Raw genomic sequence first — 13,152 nt, 5'->3', positions numbered from 1 at the left:
GTAAAGACCAGGAATTGGTAGTAGGTGTTTGTAAAGCAAAAGGTTTTTTATGAGGCCTTTTCCTGTGAAATGAGACCCTCTGATTAGTTTGAGTATCGCTGGGTAGGCAGGTTAGAACTGCCTGGAGTCCAAGGCATATCACCAATGTATTGCTAATTTTCTTGCTGGTGAAGTTTTTGGTGTGCTGTTTAAAATGTGGGGTTAGAGCAGGAGGAGACACCACAACCTCTCTCTGCAGCCTCTTCCAGTGTTTGCTCAACCTCAAAGAAGTTTTTCCTCAGGTTCTGGTGGAATTTTATGTTTGTTTGTTTGTGCCCACTGCCCCTTGTCCTGTTGCTGGGCACCAGTGGAAAGCATCTGGCCCCCTTCTCTTGACACCCACCCTAAATATACCTGTGCATTGATAAAATCCCCTTTCTGTTGACTTTTCTCCAGGCTGAATAGGCCCAGCTTCCTCAGCCTGTTCTCAGAGAGATGCTCCACTCCCTTCAGCATCCTTATATCCCTGTTCCTTTGGATGTCACAAGACATCTGTTCTGCTCCTCAGAAATTACCTGTTATTAAATATTTTTATGTGTAAACTACAGTCTTGACCTTTTGTCTGTGGAATTTGCTGCTTACCAAAGTGGATACATTCCCAGTGAATTGAAAGCTTATCAGCATCACAGATGTAATGTGTTGCTGGGAAGGTTCCTATGCAAATTAAGTCTTCCAATTATAAATATTTCAGCTACAATCCTTTTGATGGACCTAATGAAAATCCAGAGGCAGAGCTTCCACTGACTGCTGGAGAATATATTTACATCTATGGAGACATGGATGAAGATGGCTTCTTTGAAGGTGTGTTTTAGTAAAATAAAATGTGACTGAACTGCTGTGGAGAGTTGATTTCTTTCCAGAAAATGAGAGAGAAATGTAACCTCAAGGTAAAGGGTTTCTGCCCAAAGTTAGTTTGTTAGAAGGATGAGCAGATCCTGTTGGAAATGGCTTTATTTATGGTATGAATAAATGAAGTCTAAGCGATGAAATCCTTGTCTAGTGATTTCAGTGGAAATTTTGCCACTACCCACCAAGCTCCAGGTATCATCTCCAATGGTTTCAACTCCCATATGGTTCCTCCTTCACCATGGAGAGGAACATGTTCAGCCCCTTCTGCAGATGGGCTATTTCCCTCTTTCCAGTGCCTGTAGTGAGCCAGGAACTGGAGCAGGTGATGGGCTCTATTACCTCGTGCTCTTTGGCAAAGAGGGGATACAATAATCAACCTAGACTACAGCTGTGACCCTTGGTGGTGTCACACAGTGTTGCTGTTTTGGTCCCTTTGCAAACATGATCCTGGTTGACTAAAAGGTGGATGGAATTGAAACCAAGATTTGTGGGCTGTAAATTTGTGCTGAGGTTTTTTTTGTGGAGCCACTTGCTTAAGGGATGATGGTTCCTGATTTCCTGAGGTTCTTTGCAAGAGCTGAGACAAATGCATGTGTGTTGCACTGCTTGCTCTGTGACTGGTCTGCCTCATTTTTCTTTCTTTCTATTCCCAAGCTTATCATTTATTTGTTTGTTTATTGTTTTAAAAGGTTATTCTTTACTAACCTTTTCTGCTTTCCCTGCTTTCAGTTGATTTGCTGTAGGTAGAGTTTGGAAGGGAGAAGGCAGTGCAGTCTCTGTGTGCTGTGTTTGATGGGTCTGCACAGACCAAGTGCTGTATATCTGTTGTCCCCACAAGTCTTTTTGGGACAGCTTTAGTACAGGAGTTAACTTAAGAAAGAAGGGAGCTAAAAGGAAGGCCAGAGTTAAATACAGAGCTGGGAAGATGGATTTTCTTGAGGAAGTACTGCAAACCCCAAATCTGTATGGCTGGGAGAAGGTGTAAAATCATGAAGCTGCTAATTACACAACCCAACTTTTTACTTAGTTGGCTCTGAAATATGTAAAGCGGTGAGTTTCCTCGCTGTGTCCTTTGGGACCTAACTAGGGAAGCCCTAGGAAATCAGGAAACATTGCCAGGAATAACCTCCGTGAGGTATTTTCCACTCCTGACTGCATAGCAGTTGTACTCTGGCATAGATGTTGTCCCATAGTCCTGACAGCTGAGTTGGAAGGCTCAATGGCAGGAGCAGTGGTAACAGATGTCCTGTTTTTCATTTAGGGGAGCTGATGGATGGCCAGCGAGGGCTGGTCCCTTCCAATTTTGTTGAGCGAGTTTCAGATGATGACCTCATGATGTTTCTGCCTCCGGAGCTGAATGATCTCACCCATAGCTCATACCAGGAGAAAAGTTTGGTCAGTGCAAGCACCAGCAGTGGAGATAAGAGTGAGTTTTCCATTGAAGAGAGTAGCATCAGTCCATTGGCCAGCAGAACAGAAGGAGACCAGGAGGAACCGGTTAGTCACACAGCAGTGCCTTACCCAAGAAAACTGACTCTTATCAAGCAGCTTGCCAGAAGCATAGTTGTAGGCTGGGAACCACCTCTTTTGCCAGCTGGCTGCCCAGACATACAAAGCTACAACATCTATGTGGATGAAGAGCTACGTCAGAACGTGAAGAGTGGCCTTCAGACCAAAGCAGTGATAGAAAAGCTGGATTTACACAGCAGGGCTTACCGTGTGTCCGTGCAGACAGTGACAGAGCACGGCAGCTCTGATAAACTGCGCTGCACTTTCTTTGTGGGGCAGGATTTTGGCATGGCACCGACGATGCTGAAAGTCAGAAGCGTCACGGCCACATCAGCAGAGATCACGTGGCTTCCCTGCAGCAGCAACTACAGCCATGGGGTGTATCTCAATGGGCAGGAGTGTGATGTGACCAAGCCGGGCGTGTACTGGTACACCTTCCGCAACCTGCAGCCCAGCACCCAGTATGTGGCCAAGCTGGAGGCACGGCCCATGAAAACTCCTTGGGAAGAGGTGCCCAAGGGGCAGGAGCAGGACTCAGCCATGATACACTTCACTACCCCTCTAGCAGGTACTGCAGGCCTCTGCACATGGAGAGGCTGTGCTTAGCTGGCCATTTGCTGGGAAGCCATAGGGCAAAGGGAAGCAAGGTTGATTAGGTCCCCAAAGCCTGAGGTGCTGCACTGTTTTGTCTTAATGTTTTTCCTACTTTATTTTAAAATTTGAGTAGCCCTTTTGCTTTCATTTGCTCTGGGAAGACATCCTCTGTGCTGGTTGGAGCAGCTGATTGAGTAGGGAAGAGATGGTTTACCATGACTTTGCTCCAAGGGTTGCTGCATCTTGGCCTCAGCTACTTTTGCAAAGTTCTGTTTTCTGTGCATTAAGCTTTTACAGAACAAGAGCACCTTATTTTCTCTGGTTCTGTCTGACATTTCCCAGTTCTGGCCTGGCTGTTGTAGTTCAGTTCTGCAGGGGCAAGTCTGGTTAGGAGTTTGCTCTTTGGTTCTAACCAGGGTTGAGCTTTCTGCTGTAGCCAGATAAGCAAGAGGAAATTGTGTTTCGTCTCTCACAGGCACACCTGATGCTCCTTTGGATGTCCAGGTAGAAGCTGGTCCCTCTCCAGGTATCCTGGTTATCAGCTGGTTACCTGTCACCATTGATGCTGAGGGATCTTCCAACGGGGTGCGGGTCACTGGATATGCCGTGTATGCGGACGGACAGAAGGTACTGGCTGTGCAGGGGGCTGGGGCTGCTGCAAGGGGAGCATGAAGTATCAGACCTTAAGACATGGAAAGCTAGATCCAGGAAGGTGTCCTGAGGAGGCAATGACAGTCCTTTGCCTGGAAAGGAGTGACATCAGAGAAGGGACATTGCCTGGCCTGTGTGATGCACACTACAAAAGACATCTGTCTAGATTTTGGAGGTGCTCCTGGAGCAGGACCCTCCAGCAGCCTCCCAACAGCCTCCTCTGCTCAGCCCAGGCACTGGCCTGATCCTCTGGCAAACAGTTAGTCCCCAGGGTGTGGACAGAGCACAAGGACAAGTACATAGCCACAACCTGGGGCTTTCTCTCGAATGTGAGGAGTGAGGTGTAGTGATCCAGCATAAAGTTGGCATCCCCACAGTGTGGGCAGAAGGGAGGGGGGGACATCTGCCCCTCTGCCAAGCTTAGGTGAGACCCCACCTGCAGAGCTGCCTCCAGCTCTGGAGCCCCCAACATCAGAGAGCTGTGGAGCTGCTGGAGTGAGTCCAGAAGAGGCCATGGAGATGCTTCAAGGGCTGGACCCCCTCTGCTCTGGAGGGGCTGAGAGAGCTGAGAGTGTTCACCTGGAGAAGAGAAGGCTCCAGGGGACCTCAGAGCCTTCCAGGGCCTCATTCCAGGGCCTAAAGGGGCTGCTGGAGAGGGACTGGGGACAAGGGATGGAGGGACAGGACACAGGGAATGGCTCCCACTGCCAGAGAGCAGTGTTAGGTGAAGGAATTGTTTGTTCCCTGTGAGGGTAATGAGGCCCAGGCACATATTGTCCAGAGAAGCTTTGGCTGCCCCAGCCCTGGCAGTGTCCAAGGCCAGGTTGGACGGGGCTTGGAGCAACCTGGGGTGCTCCAAGTGGAAGGTGTCCCTGCCCATGGCAGGGTCTGGAATGAGATGGTTTTTAAGGTCCCTTCCAACCCAAACCATTCTGTGGTTTTAACATACAAACACCCCAGGGTTCAGTACTGTTATTGATATGGAACATCCAAGGACGTTCTGTATTGAAAATGTCCTGTAGTTTTATGCACACATGATGTTGTTTGAGGAGCACAGTGCAAAACAGAATGATGCTGTGTTGGATAATTGCTCTTTTGTTGTGGAAATACTTTTTCCTCTTCACAGGTGAAAAAAAGAAGGAGTCTGGGAAGTTAGTCAAAAGAGCAGCCTAAGAAAGGGAAAAGCTCTTTAAGGCTTAGGAAACAAGGAGGATTAAAATCTGGAGTAGGAGTGAATACATTCATATTTTTCAGACTGTTCAGTTTCTCAAATTTCTCTTTAACATTCATTCTTTCCAGATAGTGTGTAGAAGGGTGGGAATTCTGTACAGCTGCTCTCCAGAGCTTTGGATTCTATCTGAACTTTGGGTTGGGAATTGAAGGGCTGAGCTGTGCACAGTAAGTAATTCCTTTCTGTTCTTTTGCTTACAGGTGATAGAAGTTACTTCTCCAACAGCTGGGAGTGTCCTGGTGGACTTGTCCCAGCTTCAGATGTTCCAGGTGTGCCGTGAGGTTTCTGTGAGGACAATGTCTCAGTACGGGGAGTCCGTGGATTCAGTTCCAGCCCAGATTTCCTCTGTCCTGCTGCAATCCTCCCACTGCGCTGCCCCTGTGTGCACCACTGTCCCCTCCAGACTGCCCCGGGGGGGCCCCAGGGCCTCATTGCCTACCCACAGCCCACAGCACACGCTGCTGCTCCAACAGAAAATTCCTGCTAAGAGCTCAGATGCCAAATTGACTGATCCCTCCTCCAGCCCTGTTGGCTCAGTGCGGCCTCTGACAGAAAGAGCCTCTTCCCCACCACGCCTCCCCTCCCTTAGTGCTTCCTTGGTGCAGGCTCCAGGCACTTCCCCACAGGGATTGGACGCTGAAGGAGACAAGAAATGCCTGAGTGTGCCTCCCCAGCAAACTGGCGCAGTGCTCCTGGGGCAGGGCACGGAGCCTGGGCCTTCCCAGAAACAGGGAATTCAACAGCTGGGTGAAGGGACAGAGGTGCAGGTAAGTGCTTACATCTCCTGCCCAGTGCCAGGTGTGCAGGGAAGGGCAGTGGATCCTTTCTAAGGAGTGGGAAAGATGCCATTTAGCACCTTTCTGTGACACAGTGTTGCCTCTGGGCCATCATCCAGCAGTGGCAAACTGTCAGGGAGTTTTGGCTACTGTTGTGTACCTGGAAGATGCAGCTCACCTCTTGATTCTGTTTGCTAGCAGATGAGGAACAGAGTGAGGAAAGGAAGAATTTGCAGAGTTAAAAGGTTAAAAGGATGTTCCATGTTAGTCTGGCATTCTGGCACTGCTATGCTCTTGACTTGAACGGACCTCCTCCAGTCTGGTGGGTTTGTATAAGACAGTGGTAGAGCACCTTAGTGGATGGCAGAGGAAGGCAGCTGTGGCTGCAGAACTGGCAAACTGTTCTGACACTGGCTATTTAGAGTTCCCAGTGGGTGAGTGAAATTCCCAGTGGTATTCCCAGTAGGGTGGGTGAGTGCTTTCAAAGTTCTTTTAGGACAGTGGTGAGGATGCCTGAGAGCCGTATAATGATGGTGAATGATTGTTCTGTGATGATGGGGAAGTGGGCCCTCCTTTGTGGGATGTATTACATCAGGGAAAAGGATCTATTTCCCATTCTGACTTTTGACATCAGAACTCATAGGAGTGCTTCAAACTGTTAAGTTCTGCACAACTTTATTAATCATGGCAGTGTGACCTTGTGAATGGTCAGAGTTAGGCTGAGACTTCTGAAAATGGCTGAAGCAACAGCAGCATGGTGGGCCCAAGCCCAAAGGCCAGCTCAATACCCAGGAGAACTGAGATGCTGAGTCCAAAATTTCAGCAATCAGTGCCTGGTCATTTGCAACTCGCAGTACCTTGGGTCAACTGCTGGATTCATTTACCCACATTTCATAGAATCATGGAATGGTTGGTGTTTGAAGGCACATTAAAGATCATCTGGTGCATGACAGGGATGCCTTCCCCTAGGCCAGGCTGCTCCAAGCCTCATACAACCTGGGCTTGAACACTTCCAGGGATGAAGAGTGTCATGGTGGATTTGTCCCAGCTTCAGATGTGTGTGGTGTACCAGGAGGTTTCTGTGAGAATGATGTCTCAACTGGTGGATTCCATTCCAGACCAGATTTCGTTGTTTTTCTGTGAGCCTTTTACTGCACTTCACCTGTTTCCAGCATTGCTGCCTCTGGACATTCAGGTGTCTGGTGATGGCTGCACTTGGGGTGGTTGCTTTGCCTCCTTTGTAGAGAGGAGTGAAACAAGTGCTCCCAGGATGCAAATCGTCCTTCCCACTTGAGGTGTGTCTCTTCACTTAGCTGTCAGCAAAGGGAATCAGGGCAGGAAATCTGAGCTGTGAGATTAGACATGAGATCAGGACCTGCCTGACTTTTGTCCAGGGGACACTGAGAAGCTTGACACTTCAATGTCTCAGTGTCCCTGGGGTCTGATCCTTCAGTGTTTTCCTTCAGTGCCTGGTACATAAGGACAAGGTTTTGCTCCATTGCAAAATGCAGGGAGGCTCTCTTGGTTAGAGTAAGAGAAAGAGGTGGTTGATGAAGGCCCACCTGTCTTACCCTTCTTGTTTCTGGAGCTCCATTCCTCCATCTCCCAGAGGTTTTCTTGGACTGGTTGGATTACAGATGAAGATTTTCTTTAATTCTCACTAGGTGATCTAATCAGGAGCTTGTTGCACTCTGTTTATTATTCTTCATTAATTCTCCTTTTCTTCACACCCCAGGAAATCCTGGAGTAGTGTCCTTATCTCCAGCTCTACACAACGTGCCAGGTGATGTCTAGGCCATTCCTCTGGCAGATGACAGTGGGAAATGACCTTTTTGTATAGCTTGGGCTCTTCTTGCAGCCCTGAAACTTGTTACTGTCCATGCCCCTGTGGGCCTTTGCTGAGCTGCAGCACTGGGGGCACTGTGTGTCTCCTGGGACCTGAGGACAGGGAGGGGTTTGTTCCAGGGCTGGCCAACATTCCCAGCTGCAAGTTGCCTGCCAAAATACTCATATGCCTCCAGCAAAGAACATATCAGAGGGTCAAAGAGTTTGGGGTGATAAGACTCCATTTTGGTGCATAAGTAGTCTGAGACACCTTCCCTTGATTTCACTGTTGGTTTGTTTCCCAGACGGAGCAACCAAGAACCAAAGCGCCGGAGCTGGGCAGCCCAACGGACAGCGGGGTGAAGCTCCAAACAGAAACCTGCCACGTGTGCTCTGTGGAGGAGGCACCCAAAGGTCCCAGTGCTGACATGGAGAGAGAGGCAGAGAAGCACCTGAGCCCAGAGCCTCTGTCCTCCCCTAGCCAGGCTGGGGGGATGCAGGACACCTTCCAAGATAGAAACACTAGCAGGAGCAGCTGTCAGGACTTCCTGAGGTTGTCTGCTGGCAAGGAGGTGATGAAAGAAATGTCCAGAGTGAAAAGAGAGGTTTGTTTAACCTTGGCTGAATGAGTGTGCCCATGGAGGGATGTGAACTGTACTTGACCTCCTGAGTTTTCCAGCCTTAGACAGTGCTGTTCTGCAGGCTGTGAAGTGAGGCTGATGGTTGTGTGTGTCCATATGTGCCAGTCACTCCCTTGGGTGCCGCCTGCTTCCTTTCCTACCACACCTGAGCTGTGTATGTGCTCAGAGAAAGGAAAAATGCTCCTTTGATGCTGAAATAGAGTCTGGGAGAACTGAGAAAATGTGTTTTGCTTTTCAACAGCAAGAAGAAAAACTGTCGGAAATGGGCCGCCGACAGTTGACCCTTTTCACTGAGCACAACCGGAGTTCTGACCTTTCAGATATTTTGGAAGAGGAGGAAGAAGATGAGCTGTCTTCAGAAGCTCTGGAAGAGAAGAAATGGGACCAGAGAGAGCCATGTTCCCAGGAGAATGGGGAAAAGGTAACTTGTTCTGAGTGCTGCTTGTGGGGAGCACCGGTGCAGCCATCCCATGCCATCAACTCACAGGAGGAGGGGCTGGGCTGAGCCTTTCCCAAGGTCCTGCTGCTCTGCTTTTACTCCCAGTGTTGGCTCAAGGTAGTAAAAACACAAGTTCTTTGGGAGAGGGGGAAGGGTATTTGTTTGTAATAAATGGAGCCAGGGTTTAATTAGTTGGAAAAACACACAGTGTGATGTGATGTGATGTGATGTTTAAAATCAGTGGGGGGGTGAGTGAGTTCTTAACACAGACAGTAAACAGGGAACAGTCAACACTGTCAGGCACAGGGTGCAATTGTGGGGGTGTCCTGTGCAGGGCCAGGAGTTGGCCTCAATCCTTGTAATTCCCTTCCAGCTCAGAATATTCCCCGATTCTGTGATTATTTGGCTTAGGCCTTGATGCTTTCTGTTGCCAGGGATGGCATGTAGGAGCAGAGTTGTGGCTTTGTAGGTCAAATGCTGCAAGGGATGAAATCCTGCCTGAGCTGAGCTGTAAGCGACCAGCTTAATTCATGCTCAAAGAGTTAAATTTGGTCTGAATGGACCTGTGGGAATGTGATTCCAACTGCATGGCCTGGAGCTGGTGTGTAACCATACAGATTACAGCAGTTGGGATGAATGTCCATGAGGGAGAGCACTGAGGGTGAGATACTGGAAAATTAAAAATCTTTGCAGGAAATGTGATATGCCTGGATGGCAAGAAAGCACCCTCTCTTTAATTTTTCACGTGACCAAAGAACATCTCTAGTTGATGGTGCCCTGTGTGGCTGCTGGTCTGCAGGGATGGGGCTGGTGAGCACTAAATGGTAGTAGACAATGTAGTGACTCTGGAGTAAGTTTCCTTTCCTCCTTCTGAAGGGTCTTCTGCTTCCCAGGTGAGGGATTGGATCCTCAGTGCCGCACATCAGGAGCCCCGGGAGAGCCTGGTGGCTGGAGGGGCTGGGGCTGCCTCTGAAGGTTTTGGAAGGGCTTCCAGTTGTTGGGATTGGACTGGGAAAAAATGGAAGAAAAACGGGTTTCCTGGAAAGAGAAAGAAGGAAATAAGAACAATCAAGAACACTATTCTTTGTTTTTTGTTTTGTTTTGTTTTGTTTTTTCCCCTGGGTGTTTATTTGCCTTAATGTTTTTATTTGGTTGGGTTTTTTCCCTGAAAAGAAACATCAAAACCCCGCTCATGTCCTGTTGAGCTGAACAAACTGGTGCTTCTTGACTGGATAAAGTGATTGTTTTCTGTGCTGGCAATAACAGTGTGAGGGTGACAAGATGCTGAATTGGGAGAGGACGTGAGGGGCAGGAAGCTTTAGGGCACAGACCTCCCATTACTGCCTTATGGATTGAAGGGCATGTGACTGGAATAGGGCTGTTTTCTAGGATTCTGCATATTTAACTAAATTTTCTGTTACCTCAAGACTCCTCAGCCAACTCTTTCAGGATCCAGAGGATGAAAACACGGAGGGCTGGTGCTTTTAAAACGTTTGTCCTCAAACAAGTTGTTTAATTGCTGAAACCATTTATTATATTAAAACTCAAAAGCAAAAGCCACAACTTTGCAAACAGCTAAAAGAAGTCTTACTGAACTTTTTTGTATTATGAATTCTCCATATTCGTAATTGGTGCTAACAAGGCAGGAGCCTTGAGCATGTGTTCTGTAAGGAGATTTTGAGAAAATTGATGGATTTTTGGTCTAGAGGAGTTGAGTGGGAGATTTTGTAACTGCCTATTTGTGTGATAGTTAAAAGGATGAGAGCCAAAGTTGTCTTGTTTCTGGGGGATGATACATTAAAAGAGGCAGAAATCATGAGCTACTTGTTTGGGATGTTGATGTTGGAGATGCGTTCAAACCTCTTACTCAGGAGGGCAGTGCAGCCTTGGTTCTGGTCCCCAGAGGGTTCAGGATGTCCATTCTTTTTTCAAACCTCATCTAAGCAAAGACATGGATTTACTGTTGGCAACAGTCCTGCTGTAATTAGGAGACTGAACTGGAGACATCTGGAGGCCTCTTCAACCAATTCTAAATATAATTCAAGACCAAATTTTGCTTGGAAAAAGCTATAGAAGTTGGAACTATCACTAGGCAGCTTGTTACTGCCTTTGTTTCTCCCCCACTCTGGTTCAGTTTTTAATTATCTCTGAACAAACCTGCTCATGGCTGTAGTTTAAAACATCAGTAGCTACACATGCTGTGTAAGCTATTTGCAAGTGCCTTCAGAACACATGAATAATATAATTTGTCAGGGACATTGGACAAGAGAACTCTAGAGGTATCTTCCTACCAAAATGACACTGTGCACCTGGGGATGTTACCTTTTATGTTACTGTTAATGTGATAAGAAATAAACCCGTAAATTCTACAGTTGGTCAACAACAAATTTTAAAATTCAGCAGTGTTGTCCCCAAAATTTTCTGTAACCTGGTAGGCTCTCACCCATCTGCAAGTGAAACTCAAGTCTGTGTGGCCCTTTGAGGTAAAGGGTTTTCCTTTGTTTTTGTGGGAACTCTGCTCCTGGATTTGCAGACAGGAACTTGCAGTAGGGCTGCACTTTGCTAGGCGATGGGAAGGGCCCAGGCAGCAACATCTCCAAGGGGTGTCCTACAGCACAGGGCCATTCCCTGTGCTCCAGGGAGAGGTCATAGCTAAGGGGGACCCATGGCTCTGTGGGTGATCCCTGTGGACAGACGAGCCCACTCAGCTCTGCAGTGGAGGGATGGTGCCTCTCCTGCCCCCATCCCACCCCAAGGGCGCCAAGCCGAGGGGAATCATTCCTGTGGTAGGATGAGAGGTGCTGCAGGTAGCTGTGCGTGTACAGGAGAGGCTGGGAGGGAGCTCTTCCATGCATTTGCCTTCCTTGCTTCCTGCCGCATTGCTGCTTCATCCGATTGCTTTTGCCGGAAGATCCATTGCTCCCTCTGCCCCTTCCCCTTGCTTTGCTGCAGCCACAGCTCCATCCTGCTCTGCTGGGAGGGAATCAGTGTCACTTTGCCTCTTGTTTTAATGTTTATTTCCTCTCTTTTTTCCTTTGCTTGTCCTGGCTGTGGCTTTTCTCGGGGTCTGGGTACAGATGGATCTTTGTGATACTGACAGCGATGAGGAGATTCTGGAGAGGATCCTGGAGCTCCCGCTTCAGAAGAACCACAGCAAGAAATTGTTCAGCATCCCTGAAGTGACTGAGGATGAGGATGAAGACGAGGATGAGAAGGGTGTTACAGAAGAAAAGACAGACCTTCAAGACTCCTTGGAAACACAAGCCTACCATTCAGGAAGAACAGAGAAATCACCCAACAGCAAGGAGCCATTTCGAAAGGAAGATGGGAATAGCACCTCCATGGATGTCCCTTCTCAGACTCCGCAGGGGGAGCACAGTGCTAAGGAGAGGAGAGCGGAGGCTGACCATGCAAATCCTGCCTTTGGCCAGCTGTCTTGCAGTCAAAAGAAGGCACACTGGAACTGGGGCTATCAGGAGAATGATCCAAAGTCTGGGAGTGGGACAAGTCCCTCTTGGAGCAAGAAGAAGGGAAATAATTATCGAGAGAAGATCCGGGGTCGGCCTGAGATAAGTAGGAAGAGACAGAGTGATCTAACAGAGCACTGCAGTCGTCTACTGGGCAACTGCAGCCAGATGGGGAGCGGGTTATACAGAGCTCCCAGTCTCAGGGAGGAGCTGAATGTTGTCAGCAGTGCTGGTGGGAAGGAGGGGTTGGATTTGTACAGCTGGGCCAGACAAGGCACCTTACGGAAAAAAGCCCCGAGAGCAGTGGGATCCAGGGGGGCAGAGCCAGCCGTGATAACAACGCACTGCCCCAGCTCCAGGAGCCTGGAAATAGACATCGAATATGACTCCGAAGATGATCAGGATTCAACCTGTGCATCCTCCCTGGAGAGCAGGCTGTGGCCAGAGAGGTCCCAGAGCTGCCAGGGGGACTGGAGTGATTGCTCCAGTCGGTCTGAGGTTGCCCACCTGGGTGGCAGAAGGGACCTGACCAGGCTGGAGATGATGGAAGAGCAGGGTATAGAGTGGGTCGGGTCTCCGAGCCAGCACCTACGATTCTTCTGCCGGGAGAAGGAAGCCTCGAGGTGTGAGAGCAGTTCTGAGGAGCAGGGCTGGGAGCTGGACTGTAAGTCACCTGGCTGGAGAAGGAGGCTCGAACATTCTTCGAAGGGGATACGTAGCACCTCCTTGCACAAAAGGGTTGGGTGACTTTTCCTATTCTGACTTTGAAGCAGCTTGCAGTGGTGCTGGCTTCCCTCTGCTTTCCTGGCCTGCCTGTATCTTGCTTTGTTCAGTGTTGTCCAGAGAAAGAACCCTTCTCTAGGATTGTCTGGAAGAATATCTAAGAGATTCTGTAGTTCTGTGCTGCTCCATGGCTTTTCTTGTAGTAGCTGCTTCTGCTTTTCCTGCTCCCTGACCAAGTGTCACCGATGCAGTATTCCTTTTCACACTGGGTCTTCCTCCCCACGGCAGCAGGCTGTGGGACCCAAGCGAAAATCCCTGGTGAAATAAGCTGATTGGTGAATGCTTTGTGTAGATGCTGACTGTAATGTCATTGCCTCCCCTCGAAATGCCTTTTCCTGCATCTTCACCC

General features: G+C 48.7%; 1 protein-coding gene across 10 annotated transcripts in view; it reads left to right on the top strand.

Annotated features, from left to right (window-relative positions):
• Positions 1-13,152, top strand: part of TSPOAP1 (TSPO associated protein 1) — a 67,838-nt gene that overhangs the window by 38,647 nt on the left and 16,039 nt on the right. For 8 of the 10 annotated variants that reach the window (XM_053960941.1, XM_053960939.1, XM_053960938.1 and 5 more), the window contains 7 exons: positions 731-840; positions 2,150-2,965; positions 3,467-3,618; positions 5,074-5,640; positions 7,779-8,078; positions 8,356-8,535; positions 11,631-12,758. In XM_053960941.1, coding sequence (XP_053816916.1) covers positions 731-840; positions 2,150-2,965; positions 3,467-3,618; positions 5,074-5,640; positions 7,779-8,078; positions 8,356-8,535; positions 11,631-12,758 — 3,253 coding nt within the window. The remainder of the gene's footprint in view (positions 1-730; positions 841-2,149; positions 2,966-3,466; positions 3,619-5,073; positions 5,641-7,778; positions 8,079-8,355; positions 8,536-11,630; positions 12,759-13,152) is intronic. The other 2 variants (XM_053960945.1, XM_053960946.1) reach the window with 2 other exon arrangements.

This window comes from Vidua chalybeata, chromosome 20 (assembly GCF_026979565.1).
Source record: "Vidua chalybeata isolate OUT-0048 chromosome 20, bVidCha1 merged haplotype, whole genome shotgun sequence".
In the NCBI taxonomy this organism is placed as follows: Eukaryota; Metazoa; Chordata; class Aves; order Passeriformes; family Viduidae; genus Vidua; species Vidua chalybeata.
This window is presented reverse-complemented; position numbering and strand designations above follow the sequence as displayed.